At 41.9% G+C, this 19,968-nt stretch overlaps 1 protein-coding gene across 3 annotated transcripts in view; it reads left to right on the top strand.

The window, feature by feature from the left end:
• The window catches only part of R3HCC1L (R3H domain and coiled-coil containing 1 like), an 866,695-nt gene extending 851,059 nt beyond the window's left edge, over positions 1 to 15,636 (top strand). For all 3 annotated transcript variants that reach the window (XM_078643564.1, XM_078643562.1, XM_078643563.1), the window contains exon 8: positions 13,384 to 15,636. In XM_078643564.1, the coding sequence (XP_078499690.1) occupies positions 13,384 to 13,436 (53 nt within the window). In that variant the 3' untranslated portion in view covers positions 13,437 to 15,636. The remainder of the gene's footprint in view (positions 1 to 13,383) is intronic.
• The last annotated feature ends 4,332 nt before the right edge of the window (positions 15,637 to 19,968 follow it).

The raw sequence follows: 19,968 nt of genomic DNA, 5'->3' as shown, positions 1-19,968 counted from the left end.
TGGTACAATGTCTGGAGGAACAAGGAGAATAAAATGAACGGCGCACTCTGGGAAGCGATCCAAACAAGCCCGACCTCTGAGTATTCAAAATACCTAAAGTTCTCACTAGAGGCAACTGAACTGGGAACATTGTGGGAAACAAAACTGCCAGTTCCTTCGTTTAACAAGGTGGCCAAAACGATTGCCAAGAAACATTCGTTCCTCAATGACAAAATAATTTTTAGTACCCGAACCCACGCTTGGATGACTATTAAATCGTATACAAGGCCTGCTCCAGCACTTTATTTAGACACGGCATTCTCGTTGACCCTCAAACGCAAATTTCTCCATTTAAGGCTGGGCAGTTTACCCACAAGACTAGATCAACCCAGTTGGAGACCACAAGAAACAACGGAATGTGACCTTTGCGGTGCAGATAAACAAGACTTCATACACATAGTTTGCATCTGTCCAGCTATGTATCAAGGTCGCCGGTTCTGCCTTAGGACAAATTCAATGAGCTAGGAGTCCGCACCTGCCGATCCGCGATAGTCCAGATCTTATGTTCAGCGGATGCCCAACTGATCTGTAGATCAGTAAAATTCCTGGACAGTTTCGCGAAAAAACGAGGCACGCTGCCACATGCCGGATCCCCACTGAGACTTAATACCATTGTTTGAAAGATAAATTTGTGCTTTGGAAAAGTTTACTGAAACTGGTTAGACTCTCTGTTACATAGTCCTCACACTTTTCCTTACTTTTTTTTTTTCTCTTTTCTTTCCCTTCCCCTTTTCTTATTTATTTCCTTATTACAGCCCTAAAAGTTTGTTTTAAATGTTGCAGAATGCTATATATTGTAATGGTTTTAATTAACCGAACAATAATACTTGTAAAGCGCACTGTTACTCCATCTCGGAGTGTCCTGGTGCTGTATACCGCTGGGGAACCCGTCCTGGCTTTCCCTGTGAGATGGTCCCTCCTGGGCACCTCCAAGGTGAAGCCAGGCATCCCCGGCGTTGATGGGGCCATTGTGGAGATTAAGCAAGCTATTGCCCAGAGTTGCAGAGTGGGACCCATGGTTAGCGTAGGCACCTTGGCAAGAATTATCGAGTCCGCGGACATTGACCCAAGACCCTGCCGCGTCGGGAATTGAACCCTGGTCCCGGGCCGATCTCTGCTTCAGGGTCTGCCGCTTCTAACCAGTGAGCCACACTTGTGAAGGGCACTCAGTCAGACCTCAGGCTGAGATACAGACCACAATGCATCGACTATATCTGACCAAGCCCGGCTACAAATATCACTTCTTATTTCATGCACTGATCAAGGGTACGCTTTTAATGCTTGCGTTATGCGGACAACATTCAGCCATGATGGGCAGGAAAGACATCTGCCGAATGTGCTTTTAGACCAAACTAATTAAACAGAGCAGGAATGTGTGCGCAACAAGGAGAGGCAAATGTGCGCTTGCGAGGCAATTGGCATTCACTTTGTTCAGAAACAAAAGTCCCCAAAGCCATAAGGTGAAGAAGTCCGTATAAGCAAGGGAGGCGTGAATCGAAAGGCGAGTCTGCCCAGATAGAATGCGATTTGATGCATCACAGAATCTCAACTGGAAAACAACTTCCCTACAGTGACTAAATAGCAACAAAAACATGTCACTAAGGCTCTACCTCCCATCACCCTTTATGTTCTGCCAAGATGTGTTCAAGAACATTAGGCACAACAAAAGAAGCTGAGTTGTTACAAAAAAAACCAAGCAGGCACATCTGGCGAATGGTGTGCGATGTGCGTGCGCTGTAAGGGTGCCCGCGAGCGATGCGCTTAATGAGCCATGACGAGAGAGAAAAGCTAGATGGTGCCTGTGCGCGTAACCGCACGCTTTAGGCCACACAAAAAGTGTGCAGTCAGTTTTTTGAAACCCACTTACTAAAAGTCTCACCAGTGCAGCGCATGCGCTGGGTCAGGCATGACCAAAAAAGAGTGTCTGAAAAGTAAGCAGCAGAAAGATACATGTAAAGAGGCCATGCTTTTGGGGAGGGACCAAAACGAGAAGAGAATTGAAAGCCCACACAACCGGTTTTGAAGCAGGATTGATTGTGTTTGTGAGTTGCTTTATTAAAAGTGTGCCATGTACCCACTGCACAACAATTAAAATATACAAAGCAATCAAATATGACATTTATGCAACTGTGAATCTGCCCAGGCAGCTATAGACGAGGTGGAAATGTTTCTTAATCTTTGTTATGTCTTAGCTTTATTAGATACATTGATGCATAGTTTCAGGTGAGAATAAGTTACCCGGGAGTAAGGAATAGCCAACGTAGACCCCAACTTTCAATGAAAACAATACAAAGTAATGATTTGAAAAGAGTTGTTAAAAATGAAGAGCTTCTTAAGAATTGAGAGCCCTGTTGAGTGAAAGAGTGGTGGTGGTTAGGATGGTAATGGTGATGTAATGTTGGTGATAAGGGTGGTGTTGGTGATTAGGGTGGGTGGGGTGAGGATGGGTAAGGGTGAGAGGGTGGTAGTTAGAATGGTGGTGGTTGTGGTTAGGAGGTAGTGGTTAGGGTGGTGATGGTGAGGTGGATGGTTAGGGTAGTGGTAGGATGGTGAGGTTTGTGGTTGTTAGGATGGTGGTTGTTAGGATGAGGTGGTGATGTTTAGGGTAGGGTGGTGGTTAGGGCAGTAGTGTCAGTATGGAGGTGGTGGTTAGGGTGATGGTAGTTTGGGTAGAGTGGTGGTTGTTAGGGGGTGGTGTTGATGGTAGGGTGGGTGTGATGGTGGTAGGGTGGGTGTGTTGGTGGTACACATACTGGCGCACAAGGGACGGTGGAACAAACAACAAGGACAAGGGGAAGAAGAAAAGTATCTAAATCCCAACAAGAGCAGCGGAAAGACACTCGTCAAAAAGAATCAATCAGTATTTGGTCCTGCACCACAGAGAAGAAAATTAAACCTAGAGAAAGTGAAGCCGACATGCTCTGTCCAATCAGCAGCCACTAAATCATAGTGGCAATTGCTTCATCCCAGGTCTTCACTGACTATAGGTAGTAGAGGAAGAGGAAGATGCAATGGCACTTATGAACTGGACTTCTGGAGCAGGTGGATATGTTCCTGTGAACAATAATTAAGGGAGGCAGAATGTGTGCGCAGGTCTGTGATAACGCCCCTTGGCGAGCCCGTGTGTATGTATGTATGTGGGCGTGCGCTGGGTGAGCTTGTCTTTGTGTATGTGTGCGCCTCGGTGACCGTGTGTGTGTGTGTGTGTATGTGTGAGTGGGTGTTTATCTAGGGGACACTCCATTGTATCTGATGGCTGCTGCCCCTTCCATCAGAGGATCCTTCCTTTGATAAAGTGGGTTGCTTGAACAGTATGGTGACCCAGGCATAAGGTAGCTAGCTTGCAGTGACGTTTTGCGGAACCATATCCTCTGTTGTGGCCCTTGCACACTCTTGTGGGTATTCTAGGCATTATGCTAGCCCTGGTATAAGGTATCCCTTAGTTGTCACATGTTGGGCACCCTGTTGCCATGCATCATTTTCCCCTAGCATAATGTGGTTATATCAATAGCTGATGATGAAAATTCAGTCGTGTAAGATGGTCATGTGAGGCACATTCTGTCCATGCCGCTTAATAGGTACTGCTCTGAGGAGGGCAAATGTAACACTGTTAAATATAGTATTTCTTTATTAGATTTGATTTTAATATGCAAATGGTTAATTATTAATTATGCGTTTACCATGGATAGGGCGAAGAAATTATATGTTTTTAGTAAAGCGAACGGGACACAATTGCAGGTTGATGGTATGACTTATTTGCACTCGTGTTGCCACTAGATGGCGCACAAGCAACAAAGTATCATCAAAATACCGTTTTTGTCCTATTTCATATTTCTCAATAGTGCACTAATTTTACGAAAAATACTACAGCACACAATCATGGTTGATTATTTTAGAATACTGCGCGTTGAATAACTTTGGCAAGGTTTAGAAGCAACAATCAAACTGCCCTCCATTCCACCCTTGGTCTTTAAGTGCTTTATGTAAGGTTCTGTCACTTTCTCACACTGACATTGTGGGTTGCTCTGCTAAGTCCCAATGCACCATGCTGGCCTCTTACAGTCTCTTCAAAGCTCCTTGTCCTGAAACATAGTGTACGCCGGTTGGCGTCACCACAGGTCCGCAACAGCGGCTGGGGTGCTTCCCCGACCGGGCCGGCCGTAATCAAATCCACAAAGAAGGTTTGCCCCCTTGGAAGCGCCCAAAACAAGGTGAGTCTTGTGAAATATGCAGGCAAGAGTTAAAGGTAATGATCTTCTTTTATTCCGGATGAAGAAACACCCACAGAGAAACACCGCCGCTCGACTCCAGGACTCCGGGCAACTGACTATCGTTGCCCAGAGCGCTAGAACCGAACGGAGTGACAGAACATCAATAACAAGAGGCAATCCCTCGTGCTGAGCCCAGCACGAGGGAAGACATATACTACAACTTCTCCCTCTTTACAACATTTCAAAACAAAGAAAGAAAAGAAAGCAAATAATAAGAAAGCAAATGCTTGTGAACAATGACATCAAAAACTCTTTGAATTGAAACATAAAATTAAGTTTCAACTTAAAATATAATCATTAAACCTGACAGGTAACCTCCTACATCGAACAGATATAGCAGAGGCTTGATGTGAAACCTCCCCACCAATCTCAGAATGAATGGAAGAAAATTCTTTACATCATTGTGGGAGGAAATGGCGGTTTGAATAGCATCTTTGAGAAGTCTATTAGCCCGTTCAACTAAACCGTTTGAAGTGGGCGAATAAAGTGCGACTTTGAAATGAACAACATCATGTTCTAGTAAAAATGAGTCAAATTTTTCGGATATGAAATGGGAACCATTATCGGTAACTACAACAGAAGGACTACCTTCAATGATGAACAGGTTCCGTAAAAATTTTATGGCATTGGCAGAGGAGGGAGAGTCACAAAACATGTGATACAACCATTTAGAATGATAGTCAATCAAAAGAATGACATATTTCATGCTATGGGGAAGGACATCATACGGACCAGAAAAATCCAATCCAACCTTTTCCCAGGGTTTGACCGGAAAAGGAACAGGATGAAGGGGTGTATTAATGAGTTTCCATTTCTTATCCGATAGTAAACACTCATTACATGAATCAATGTAAAACTTAACCTGGGACTCAATAGAAGGCCACCAATAATGGGATTTGATAAGTTGAGATGTCTTTGTTATGCCCAGATGCCCTTGATGTGCAAATTTAATGATGTCGGGTCTGACATCAGAGGGAGGAACAAAAACATCATGTCTCATTATCAAATTGTCAACTAGAGAGAGTTCAGGAGCAACCATGGAAAAAGCTTTCAGCTCATTAGACAATTTCCTATTCTCAGGCCAGCCTTTTGTAATGTATTGTGCAACCAATTTTAAAGTGTGATCATTCTCATTGGCTTTGGACCAAGATTCTTCTGTAATGCGAGGGCATAATTTGGTGGCATCAAGAGTGGCGACTACACACTCAACGTCACCAAACCCTTGAAAATCAGATGAATCATTGAGTGACATACGGGATAAACAGTCAGCACGAAAATTTTTACCACCCGAAATGTGCTTAATATTAAAGTGAAATTCATGCAATTTGGACAAGAGCCTGACAAGTCTAGAAGAGGCTCTTCCTAGGCCATCCCCATTAAGAAGTTGAGTGAGTGGCTTGTGATCGGTAAATAAATCGAATTCTCGCCCCCAAATGTAGTTTTTGAATTTTTCGATGGCCCAAACGCAAGCCAAGGACTCTCGTTCAATGGTGCTATAGTGGGTTTCAGAAGCTTTAAGTGTCCTAGAGGAAAAAGCAACTGTGTGTTCTCTACCAGAAACCCACTGACCTAATACGGCACCTAAACCAGTCAAACTGGCGTCAACCATAATGAAGCATCTGGCAGAATCTTGAAAAGGATGTAATGCGGGAGCACCGACAATCATGTTTTTGATGTTGGTAAAAGAGGCATCGATATCTTCAGACCAAGAAAATTTAGAGCCTTTGCGAAGCAAGGAACGGAGAGTCTCAACAATTTGAGCATAGCCTTTTACGAAACGGGCATAATACTCCGCTAAACCCAAAAAGGAGCGGAGGGCATCCTTATCTTTGGGGGGAGTAGCATGAGTGATAGCCTCAATGAGAGAAGACTTGGGTTTAATGCCTTCAGGAGTAAGAGTGTGACCCAAGTATTCCAATGATTGAGAACCAAATTTGCATTTGTCAGCTCTGACAGTCATGCCGGCTTCATTGAGCTTACTCAGAACAGAAGATAAATGAGACAAATGGGAATTCCAATCAGGCGAAAAAACCAAAATGTCATCCTGATAGGCCTGTACTCCAGGAACAGACTCGAAAAGGTGGTCCATTATTTTTTGAAAAACACTAGCTGCACTAGCAAGTCCAAATGGGAGTTTTAAGTATTTGAAAACACCAAATGGGGTCACAAAAGTGGTGAGATCTTGAGAAGATTCAGTTAGGGGCACCTGATGGTATGCCGAACGCAAATCAATTAAAGAAAAATATTTTGCACCACCTAGATTGGCAAGGAGGTCGTGAATTTTGGGGAGGGGATGGCAATCAACCAAAATATTTTTGTTTAATGTGCGTAAATCGGCACACAGCCTAACCTCACCATTCTTTTTGCGAACGATAACGATGGGCGAAACCCATTCAGAAGAGTCTGAAGGTGCAATGATACCATCCTTTTTAAGAGAATCGAGTACATATTTGAGCTCATCCCTGGCACTAATAGGGACAGGGCGAACTTTATGAACAATGGGCTGAGCAGAAGTTTTCAGCTTAATCTCATGACGAAAGCCTTTGACAGTACCTGGTTGATTGGAAAAAACTTTAGGAAATTTGTCCAAGATTTGTTTAATGTCTGACTCATGATCATTAATGAGAAGACAATCAGGAACAAAAGGTGGAACAGGAGAATAATCCTCAGGAGGATCACCTACTCTAATGGGATCATCCGAACCAGGAACTAGGTAGATACCCATTTTGGCGAGATCTTGCCAGCCAACAATATTGCGACCCTTAATTGCGATATAAATCTTTGTAATGATAGATCTGCCAAAACATTCTAGTCTATAGTCAAAATAGCCAAGCATGATGATATCTGATTCACCAAATGCCTTGGGGCTGAGGTCCGATTCAACCAAAGAAATGGAATTGTTCCATTTTTCATAAAAGAATATATCGTTAAGAATGGTTATTGGAGATCCAGAATCTGCCATTACTGTAACTTCAATGTTCCCAAATAGTGCAGAGCAGTATGGACCTTTGACTAATTTGGAAGCATCAATGAAATTGCAATGGATAGATACAACCATGTCTTGGAATTCATCAATGCAATCATCCAAATCAGGACATACAATATTATTAATAGAAGGTCTGGATGTCCTTTTGACAGATTTGCACATGCCCTGGAAATGACCCAATTTTTTACATAAAACACATTTTTTTCCTGTAGCAGGGCAAGAAGGATTATTGGCAATATGGGATTTAGAACCACACCTGTAACAATAAGGGTTAGGTTTTCTTTGTATTTGTCTAAAAGACTTATTCATACTAACTAAATTAACAGAACTAGAATTATCAAATGAAGAAGTGTGAACAGAAGTATGAGGTTGATCTTTCTGAAGAGCATTGGATGTATTGATGGATCTTTCAATGCTCTTAGCAATGTCGATAGATTCTTGAAGAGTGGGCTTCTTGCAACTTAAAAGGCGTTGTTGAATCTTTTTTGAATAACACGCAAATACAAATTGATCCCGAATGTATATGTCAGGATTAGATTCAAATTCACATGTAGACGCTAATATTCTCAATTGGGCAATGAACTCTTCAACCGATTCATCTTCTTGTTGTCTCCTTTTAAAGAAATTGTGTCTTTCCAACATTTCATTTGGTTCTTCACCATAGTGACGAGCTAAGCGAGACAAAGCTTCCTTATATTCGTCCCAACTATCACCAGCATCACCAGATGGAGGAGAAGACCTTGGAAGATTTTCAAATACATTTTGTGCAGCCACACCTAAGCAACCATATAAAATGCCAACTTTCCTTTCAGGAGCAAACTTGACTGCGTCAATTGCCACCATGTGATTGGCAAAAGCTCTAACCCACTGACGCCAAGGAATAGTTGTTTTGCCAGGAAGTTGTAAGAAAGGTGGAGGTTGAGCAAATTGTTGATTGGAAGCCATTGGAGGTGAGTTGTGGTTATTTTAATGAAATGAAGTTAAAGAATTGGTAAAAATAATGACATATGTCAATTAAATGAAAATATTATTGAATCATTAGATGAACTGTGATTGTCATTGAGGCAAACAAGAATTAATAAATTTGTCATACATAAAAATGTGGCGAAAATACCAGTATTTAACTCCTCGATGAGAAGAAATGTTAAGGAAACGAAGCGAAGGTCGCGTTGTAGCGTCAGGTATCAGGAAATTGACTCCGTGTGAAGATTAGCGTGGAGCGTGTAGCTGTTGGTTGCTGTAGCTAGGCAACCAGCTAAAATGGCTGCCGCGCACCAGCGTGATGACGTGGAGGCGTGGTGAGGTGGAGTGTTGGAGCGTCGAGTGTATTAGCGTCAAGTGCGCGTAAGGATTGATGACGCGCAGTAGGTGATGACGCTGAAGAATGCTGTGTACTCACGGGTTGAAGCTCGAGCTCAAAGCAACCGTCAATGGCGAGCTGAAGGGAAATCCACGGAAATCAGGCAGAAGGCAAGTTACCGTCGGCTTGAAAAGCAGGTAGATGCGAAGTTCTTGAAGAGTAAAGAAGCGTCTGGTCGGAGTGGGAGGGCGGGTGTAGAGGGAGTAGGCCGAGTACCTCCTGGTGGGTGTTTAGTAGGTTCAGGACCCGCTCTTCGCCAAATGAAATATGTTGTTTTCTAGGCAAGAGTTAAAGGGAATGATCTTCTTTTATTCCGGATGAAGAAACACCCACAGAGAAACACCGCCGCTCGACTCCAGGACTCCGGGCAACTGACTATCGTTGCCCAGAGCGCTAGAACCGAACGGAGTGACAGAACATCAATAACAAGAGGCAATCCCTCGTGCTGAGCCCAGCACGAGGGAAGACATATACTACATCTTGCTTTCCTTTTATTTAATTTATTTCAGAAACTGCCGCATGGCTTTTGAAACATACACATCACAGCTTGCAAGTACAGCCTAACGCATTTCGGGCCGACGCCCTTTCTCAAAGGCTATGTCCGTGTGCACTCTCACAGCGTGATCAACTGTTAAATACACTCTTGGTACCCACCCATGTGGCCGTGGCTGTTCGCAAAGCCCCCTGGTACCTGTAGTCTTGTTCCTCCAGTGAGGCGCTGTAAAGTGCAATATCCAGGAAATTAGAAGCACCAGTGGGTTGCTCTGATAAGTCCCAATGCACCATGTTGGCCTCTTACAGTCTCTTCAAAGGTCCTTGTCCTGAAACATAGTGTACGCCGCATATGTATGTATATAATATATATGTGTGTGTGTGTATATATATATATATATATATATATATATGTATGTATGTATCTCAACTGCACAATGTATAATCAGAAAACCTGGGATTATTCCTGGCTTTACCAAGTTGAGTGATCTTAGGCAATGTTTTGTTTGACTTTCCCTCCTTTTCCTTCATTATTACATTTAAGAGGACCTCGAAATACTTGACTTCTGGATGTGCGCTATACAAAATCATCTCCTGTGTTCGATTTAATAAACTATAATGTTCATAAATAAGAGGAACCCAGGCCACCCAGAGGGTGCATGTAACAACTGACTTGACTCTTTGTTCACACTGCCATTATTGTCAGGGACGGGTGGAAGGAAGAATAAATGTCTCTAAATAAAGCTTTGAAAACTATGACTTTTAAAATAATACTTCACAATGCACCGATATAAACTCATATACTAAGGAGGTGCAATTATTTCATTCTATTATGCCCCTTCCAGGTAAATTGAATTTTAGGTGGAGATTATCATTTTCTCCAACATCCGGATTTGGATTCATCAACATCCACTAATAAACAGAATAAACATTAAAGCTGCCTGAGTTTTTCAGGATTATTTGCACAGTTTAAATTTATTTGATCCATGCTGGCCACATTTCCTGTAGGATGAGAATATACCTGCGTGTCAAATAGATATAAATCAGTTGCTCATCTGGATTATTTTTTAACGTCCATTGATTGCGGTTTACGCCATTATGATCATTTAGCTAACCGCTTTTCAGATCATTTTTTAGTTGAGGTGCATTTGTCTGATATTAGGAAGGTTTGTTCGCCAGTTAGATGGTATTTTAACAAATTCAAATTGGGAGATGCAGCCTGGCTACAGGCACTTGAGACAGAGATTGTGCCATATTTTGAAAATAGTGATGGCACTGCGAGTTTATTAATGGCTTGGGACGCCTTTAAGGCGACTATTAATGCTCATCGGATTTAGAGGGACATAGAGAAGAGAGTTCTTAGAAAAATAAGGGAGGGCCTTGAGCTTTAACTAAAGTCGTCTCATGCTAACTATGTGAAGTACAGATTGGCTATTAATATGTAGACACTCGAGGTGACCAAACAACCAATGCAGAGATACTGTTAAGAACAGGTTTATTTTTCAAGCAAATCATAACTGTAAACGTTGTGTGGTTTTCAGTTTGGCCGTCTCGGGAAAGAAAAGCAGAACACTCCATTTACTCGGATGTATGACATTACAACGCGTGCTTTTACATCGCATGCCTTTACAACGCGGTTTTTACATCGCATACCATTACAACGCATAGTGCTTTTGGGTGTTGGATAGTGAATTATTTAATTTACTATTCCAACTCCAGTCCCCGTGGACACTAGGGAAGGTGTTAGATAGTAAATTAAATCTATTCCCTATCCTAGAGCGCCCCCCAGCGCAATGCAATGGTTTGCATTGTAAAAGTTGCGTTGTAAAGGCACTGCGTGGTAAAAGTTGCATTGTAAAGGTTGTTCACCCATTCACTCACTTTATGATACAGAGACTAATGCTCCTTGCACCGATCCTGAAGCCATACACAATTTGGTTAGGCAGCATTATAGGAAAATATATGGGACTGAACAATCTGTGGATAAAGCATCGGCTTAGAGAAGTTGTTTGCAATATTTTGATGCCAAGATTAGATAGCAGGACATCCTGTGCAATAAATCTTCCAATTTAAGCCAGACGAAGTAGATTTAATGGTGAAGTCTGTAGCGGTGGGAAAGCTTGTGGTCTCCCAGCTGAGTATCTTAAAGAGTTTTTCATGTATTTTAAATAAATATATTCTTAAACTAGCAAATAATATATTACAAGGAGGATATATTCCGCGCTCATTTGATACAGATGTGTTGGTCAGATTTCGCAAAAAAGATAAAAATCTTGAGACTTTTAATTCTTATAGACCGATCACCCTGCTAAATACGGACTATAAAATCATCCCCAAGTGCTGGGAAAGCTCATAAATAGGATACTAGATTTGCAACAGTCCTAATGCTAGAAACTAGCTCTTCTTCATCGTTGAAAACTCTCTCGGCTATGGTCCCTTCAGACATCTATCCATCACAAGCTGTCGCTTTTTGATGCTCTTTGTTTATGTTTATTATAAAAACGATGCTATATCCGGAAGAGTTTATCTCCTAGTAGGACTGTTACAGAAGTTATCTTGGTTTCAGACATCACATCTACACTTACACATTGTCACCAGACTACCTAAACCCTGTTCTCGCTTTTTCTTGAGTTGTCATGCAGGTGTGTAGTGCACTTTTAGATCTGGCTCTACGTTGGACCTGCGTCTGGTTAAACTTATCAAAGAATGCATGCGGGGTAGCATCTCCTAGGCTGTCTCAGATCATTTACATTCCGGGCTTTTGTGGTGGTAACCATCCTGCTTTCAAAAGGGCTTGCTTTACCCCACTGCTGAAGAATCAGGATTGTCATGCTTTCTTCCTGTATCACTGCTCTTGAAACCTGCTAAAATTATGGAATAAGAATACGAACCAACTTGTCAAGAGAGACAAGAAGTGTCACTGTACTGAAAGAGCAAGTAGGTGTACTAGTGGATAGCAAGGCTGTGGGTTGACTCCCATTCTGTTTAACATTTTCAACTCGGCTCGGAGTAAGATTTTGTTCAGAAGCACTTCCCTCGGCAGCTTGGTGAAAATGGCCTCTGCAGTTTTATGCACATCTCAAAGTGATGTTTGGTCTTTCAGAACTGTGGCTTTAGAAAGGACTAAATGATCTACTCTTCTATCTGTTGATAAAGGAATGGGGTAAATCATAGCAAGCCCAAGAGGTTGTTCAGCCCCCCAAATCTTGGGGAAGTGGTATTTGAACTCGAACTGTTTGCAAGTTGTGTGCAGTTATCAATACATGCTGGTATTGGTCAAGGTTGGCGTAATAGGTCAGAAAGGTTGTACGTTCACCACTGGAACAAAGCAGTGATAGGCAGATAACCACTTCGAGTCTGGAAAAGCCAACTCAGCCATCCATTTTCCTAAACGTTGATACGTTGAGTGGCATAAAATGGCCACTTTTAATGTCTGTTGTTTTACAGTGCTTAGAAAGTGAAGAAGTTCCTTATAAAATGCTTTAAAATTTAAAAGGAACCGGTGTACTGTGCACTGGTTTGTTACCCGAGGCTGAGGATGTGTTGAACAACTGAAAAGGGTTATTTTAGTAGAAAGCTCTCATGCAACTGCTCTATACAAACATGCTCCCACTAACAGGCTGAGCACCGTGCTCAATTCTCGAAGGGGCACAGTTTTAGAGTTTGCAACCGAAATTCATTTTTTAATGGAGGGATTCTTTGAAAAACTCTTTGAGGCAGCAAGTATTCTTGATGTGTTCAGGAGGTTTGGAGAGTGATCCTAAGTAAGAGGTTGGCAAATACTCTTGGGAGGTTCTCTAGGTCTGGGGAGGACGTCTACATGCTTGGGGGAAATTCAACAGTACCTGGGCTATCTGGCTATCCCTTGGGAGTTCATGTCCTTTCGCCTTTGTCAGCTGCCACCGTTCTCTTTCGCAGGGGTGACTTAGCGGACCTTGACACTCTAAAATCAATGTGGAGCATCAGGTGTCACAGCGCAAGCAGTGAAATGTGCTTTCGGTTATTCCCTAAATTATATTTTCTACAGAAATATTTTTCTCCCCTCAGATTACAGGCTCTTAGAACATACTGAGACATTGATTTTTTGTTAATTTGGGTCAAAGTGTGTGGATTTATTTAATATATGTGTAATGCTATTTTTATTGTGTAATTTATGTAGAACTTTGGTAGGTTTGGAGTGAATCAAAATATTATGAAATGTTAGCAATAATAATCGTGCATATTTTGCTTGACAGAAAAAAAACGATTAGAGGCAAAGCAGCGAGAAGATGCCTGGGAAGGAAGGTAACAGGACGTCTGTATGAAACCATTCACTGGGATAGTGATTGTGGGATCTGGAATTGGCGGAAAATCCAAAGAGCACAGAAACCGTCTGAACTACAAAGAAGAATCCATCCTTTGCTCTGGATGTGGCTGTATGGATGAAGAATTCATTTATTCCGCTGGAGGTCGCAGTAGAGATGATTTAGTACATACAAGTACCTTATCGTGTAATGCAACCCATTTAACCGGAGTCATGGCTTTCATGGTGCTTTATAAACTGTCTCCTCCATATGGCTCAGTGCTGTCTTCTCTAGCAGAAAATGTCAAAACATAGTTCTCTATTGGTTTGTTTGAATGGTTTGAAAGTAAAGCCATTTAGACAAGATAGACTGGACTTCAAGAATTTCCTGCCTTGGCAGAACTATGCCCTTAGTTGTCCCGGCAAGGCGCTGAAACGTCAGAGGGTTTTTAGACTAGCGATAGGAGTAATGCTACCTTATACCAAGTAAACTTTTTTCTGGGAATTCATCTCTTTGACTATGGACTGCATGACCTAAACAGTGTACCCATTTGCATTCTGGCAGGTACTTGTCAAGGTGGTCTGGGATGGTAAAATTTAGAACGATTATATTCCAATTCCCTCGCAAAAAGTCCAAGCATCTCTTCTTACAGATTCTGTCTATGTGGCCTGGTAGGAAAAACATATTAAAAGTAGCAAAGAGAAGGCAGCTACATGCGTCCCATGTAGTTTTCATCTTTCTGTGTTACTATGTGAACCAATATCTGTATAATAGAGACTGATTCACAAAGGTCACTGGTGAAAAGTCAGGAATTTAATTTCCCCTACTAAGTTACTCCTACGTTTTGAGCGAATGTATGCCTTTTAAATGGTTCACAAAAGTAGCTCTGGAAATTTGTGGAAGGTGTAGATATCCTAGAGTAGTATTTTAGAGTGCACATTCAAAATGATGCAGCTATTTATTACTCTAGTATGAAAACCAGTTTTCATACTAGAATACCCTTCCTTTTCACCATGATCGCCCATTCCTATTCTGGAAACAAATGAATTACTTCCTGCCTGTGACGGGAGCAAACGTTTGTGAATTTCCAGGGTGGGAACTTGGTTACAAAGAATATGTCAGTGTTTACAGAGTGTGCCCTCCCCCACCAAATGCTAAACTTGTGAATTTGGCAATTCATCCATACAGGATGCATTTCCGCTTTCGTGAGTGCACCTTAAGACCGTACAATTCCCCTTGTCCGTATTCTGTAACTCGGGTTTGCATTCTACAATTGTAAAGTCCACATTTTGTGCGCTTAATTTGATCATAGGTCTGCAAGCTTCTGTTCTTTATTTGGGTCCATTATACAGGTTTTTACGAGACTTCCTTACTTTTGGCATCTTAACATCTTGGGAAATCGGATTTGTATTTGCATATGCTTGTATAGAGCAGCTTTATGAAGAATTCCTTCATTTCATATATACTGTTAATTCAAACCAAACAGCGTCAGCCATTTAGGAAGAGGCTGGTAGAGATGATAAAAGCTGCACTACCTACTTGCATGGCACTCTATTGCCAATCACGGCTTAGCCTCTTTTTTCCGGAAACGAGGATATGACATTTGCTATCAGGTTAAAAAGTCATAGAAAATCAATGAATTATTTTTCTCCATTTTTTCCTTACAGATGCTCTCGCTATGTTTTCTGTGTATTTTCTGGGTTTTTACGTTTATCCCAAATTGAATAATTATTTGTATGTGTAATTTGTCTGTTTGGACTTTATGTGTGAATGCATTGTCTTGTTTGCTAGAAGCTAATGTTAATGCAGACCCATTTAGCTGGACTTAGTGGTGTTTTTATTTCTTCTACATGAAAAACGACGACAAACCTTTATTGTAAATGAAATAAAGCATATTTCGGGCATCAACATTTTATTTTTAACCACCAATAAGAATTTCCGTGAAGAGCAGGTGTTTGTGATCGTACTGTTTTATGTTCATTTATGTACAGCAGGGCTGTAATATTATAGAGTCTTAAGTTGGATATGTTATTTTAACTTCTGAAGTCTTTTTACACAATACATTACTGTAGACAAAGTGAACCAAATTGACTTTTGTAAATAGGGCTTCTCCTGACTGCCTTTGTTGATTTTCACGGTCATTTCATGTAGTAATGCCTTGACGTGTGGAGAAAAACTTGTATTAAAGATGTTTTTAATTGCAAATGGGCTTCATTTTTTTTCTCAATATTTTTGTCTTGCAGCTTTTCATCTCCCGGATGTGCGAATTCTCACATAATAGTATTTTGGTACATTTCTCCTACATGTTGGGGTTTTATAAGAAGAATAGACATTAGAGATACCATTTCCGCCTTTGAGGTCCTTAGAATCCAATTTTAAATTCCATACTGACTACAAATAATAATTTATCATGTAATCGGGTTTTCGTGTGTTTTCACTCTTCATTATGTACTTCATCCTGAGCAAACAAAAATACGTTACATGGTTCCCAAATTTGTAACATGGCAAAAGCATCAGGAATACAAATACAATTGTTGTTGGATACTCTCTCCTGCAGAATTCCTGCATTTCCCTCTACCCTGGCATCAGGCTGCATCCAGACATTTTTGGTAGCAACATGTAGTCACGGCTGCTAGGAGGCTTCAACAAACGTCAGTGAAGAAGTCTCATGGCTTCACAGGAAATTACATCGAGCATCATGAAAAAGTGTGGGCTGCTGTTAGGTTTCGTTTTTTCATACAATTAGCAAACTCGGACCAATAGCCTCTGAGATTCCCTCTAAAGTCTTTGGGGTTTCAGCCTGCCATTTCATTTTTGCTGATTTGTCTGTAACTGTTAAGTATCTATAGGGCCTTTAGTGCCTTGGGACTCTATTGGTTCCAGAGGCACCATAAAGCCATTCAGGAGTGGGAATCTCAACTCTTTCAGTGTCCATGCAGGAAAAATCCAGATGTCCTTCCAAACCCCATACAAGGTCTCATTCATGTAGTCACTCATACAAAACGGTCATAAAAAGCCCAGAAAAGAGCAAGTACGGTCTTCTCATCACATTATGAGAATAAGCAAAAGGGATCCAAGGAAAAGGACTATCTCATCTGAATTGGTTACCACCCCTGAGTCAACCTCTCAGGTTGCTTTTCCTACAAAGAACTTCATCATCATCCGAATTGCTTACCACACTCAAGCCGGACCACTCAGGCAACTTTTTCTTCTTTTGAAGTTCTTCTGACCAGATTGACCTTTTCAGCAGAGTTATGCTTGCTATGTAATCCTCTATCCTGCCTGTTAAAGCCACCACGGTTTCCAAACAGCTTAAAATTTCTGTGGCTTTCTGGGAAATGAAGTTTCTTCTTGTAGGTTTTGGCACCATGCGTAGTGCGTCTTCTATTCGCCCAGTCATGCAACATTTGAAGTGCAATGCCAGCCTTTTCTTTATTAGAACTAACACAGCACTCACGACTTCATGGTGTTGCTCTCAACAGATGAGCGAGTGCAGGAAGGCGATTCTTATCCACAGATCATGACACCAACATTGAAAAGGCCAGCAAACTTGATGACTTTAGCGCCAAGGTTTCATGCCCTGGAGTACATAGTGACTGCAGTAAGTCACATGATGCAGCAATTAAACAAAAACACAGCCTAAACATTTATCATCCCATTTAATTTAATTTGGACCACCCTACGTCTAGCTCATTGCTGTTCACAGATCATGGCTGGCAAAAACTTTTGGTCGAATATCTCCTCTGTAACCTATCTCTTTTTTCTTAAGTACAAGAAGCTTGAGAGAAGTTTCTTTCAGCTCATGAATGTTGAAGAAAATACAAGTTGTCAACATTGAATCTGGCTAATTACAATCCTGACAGCTACCCACAGAATGAAAATCTAAGTAGTTGGAATCTTTGGATCTCAATAGCTCATAGCATTATAGGCTTCTTGAAGGTTTGTCTTCTTGCCTGATACACCAATGCATTGAACGTTAACTTCCTGAGCACTTAGACTAGCTTTTCGACCTAAGTGGTTCCACCAACAATTACCAACATTTAGGGGCTATATTCACCTGTTTTTTTCTAGGCAGCATAAGTAGCAACAGCAAGCACCACATCACAATTTTTCCTCCCCATCAAAGAAGAGGTGCATGTACAGGCAGGCAAGTACAGTCTTCATTCTCCTCCAGTCCAACTACCGAAAAGCTACTCTCTGAGTTCTTGGAAAAGTTCACTCACTGAACTCTGGATGGGAGTTGTATTTTCTTCAAAATTGGTAGGAGATAACCATGCACCACGGTTCTTCAAACTGTAAATTTGAGCTACTATGTTCTGCTTTAGGGGACACCCCTTCACCTCCTGCCCCCACGAAACAAAAATCCTTTTGTTTATCCTTCTTCCTGGCAGGATTGACCCACATATTAGGACTTCTACCGGTTCGCTCACTATTCCTTCAGCTTAGCTGTCAGCTCACACGGCTCCTCTTTTTTCCTGAAGTTATTTAACATCTTTTTCCATCTATTGGCCCACCCGATTAGATCTGTTGGCTGCCTTGCCATTTCCTATGCTTTCAACACTTAGCTGATTCTGAACCTTGATCTTCAAGCTCCCTCATCCACAGCCATAATGACCACCTACCTGCCTTTCCGAAGTCAACGACTGGATGGCATTTAACCTTGCTCAAACTTATTGCAAACAAATCTGAAATATTGTTTACAACCAAGCTTGAATCATTAGGTTTCCTGCTTGACTCATTTCAAGCCAGACATGTTATTTTCTTTATAGGCTTGCACATGTTATTTTTATATGAGACCTATAAGGAAAAGTATTCCATTCCTGCTTTACCATCTCCAAGCTAAGTTGGCCTCAGTCTTTATGATCTCCAGGATTGATTATTTTAAAATCCATTATCTCAGCATGCCTGAATCATCTCTCAGACTGCTCCAGAGGACCCACAACTGAGCTTTTTGGCTAATTTGACGTTTAAGAAAAGTTCACCACGTCACTTGCTCCATCCATGGTATTTGTCAGTGTGACCTGCATGAGTCCTGTAAACGGCCTACCCTCCATCGTGCTCTGCCTGAACTTTGGACTTACTCCGGTCCAACATGACCTCAAGTAACCCCCGAGCTCTATTTGCTTCCAAGCACTACTTTTTGATTTGTTCTTTAAAAACAAATAACTTTAGTTCTACTTCACACAAGGTGAGAGGGAGCACACTGCCTCTCATTCCAGTACAGATCACCCCATAGGAGGAAAGGCAATTGGCTCCCTACCCCTTTTGTTTAAAAGGCTCCTTTGAGCCAACAAGCTGACAAACTGACTCCCCCATCCGTCTACGACAGACCCATGACCTGCTGGCCTTCAGGAGACTCCTGGCTGTTCGAACAGTAGCTGCACCCCCCTAGCGCCTTGAGACCCTCACGGGTAAGTAGTGCGCTTTACAAATGTACTGATTGATTGATTGATTGGGATGCACCTGTGTGCCTGTGGAGTGGTCCTGTCACAGGTGAATACTTGGGCATCATTTCAGCAACCCCTGATGACTTTTCTCTGCTCTCTACTCATGACAGGCTAAACCCAGAAACACCTGACTAAAGATAACCGCACAACCAGTTATCCAGTATTATGGGTGTCTTTCATAGATTCACATGCCTGAATCATTCCCCGTCGTCGAGATGGGAGCCCCGGTAATAGAAAAGTAATGTCCTATAGACATACATAGAGAAAAATAGGCCTAAGGGCCTTGCCTTAGTAGCCTATCTATGTCCTTTTGTAAAAAGGACCAAATTTCCAAAGGTAGCCAATCAGCTACCACCTCCCTCTAGAACCTTCCTGCCAGGAGCCTCAGTCTCTCAGATTTTCTACCGCACGTTGTGCTAGGGAGTCCCCACCTGAGCTCTCCTCAGGTTTCTTCAAATTCTCTACTTTTCTTCAAAAAACTTGGATTATATTTCAACTATGGCTGAACAACAGAAAAAAGGACTCTTCAGAGCTTGTTCTTCTTGTGGCAAGAAGAGACTGCACGTCGACGACAAGCATGAGACTTGCCTCTACTGCCTCTACCCTGACCACACAGTAAAGGACTGCAGGGTATGTAGAACATTCTCTTCCAAAACACTTAAGGATAGAGAAGGCAGACTGCTCCTCTGGTTAAACAGACTCAAAACCAGAGATGATGAGGTGCTCTCCTCGGAGGGCAGTGAAATGGCTTCAGTTTCCTCAAAACTGTCCTTAAAAAGGCCAAGGGAGGCTTCCCCTGGCCATCCAGACGTCCCTCACAAAAAGACTACTTCAAAGTCTTCTGAGGCAAGATCTGACACGTCTGTGAAGGATGCTGCAACCTTCAGAAAGCCATCGCAGTCCTCGTCGTCTACTTCCATGACATTCTCTTCAAGAAAAACGAACTATGTTTCCACATCGACGACGACAGTCTCGACGACGGTGGCATCGTCAGCCTTGACTTCAACGACGACGACCACCCACTCGTCGACGACGGGTAAGCCAATATCGTCGATTGTACTTATTAAAAAACAGCAATCGTTTGTCAAAA

Source organism: Lissotriton helveticus, chromosome 5_1, assembly GCF_964261635.1.
Source record: "Lissotriton helveticus chromosome 5_1, aLisHel1.1, whole genome shotgun sequence".
NCBI classification, from domain to species: domain Eukaryota; kingdom Metazoa; phylum Chordata; class Amphibia; order Caudata; family Salamandridae; genus Lissotriton; species Lissotriton helveticus.
Note: the sequence above shows the minus strand (reverse complement) of the source record. Positions and strands in the feature narration are given on the sequence as shown.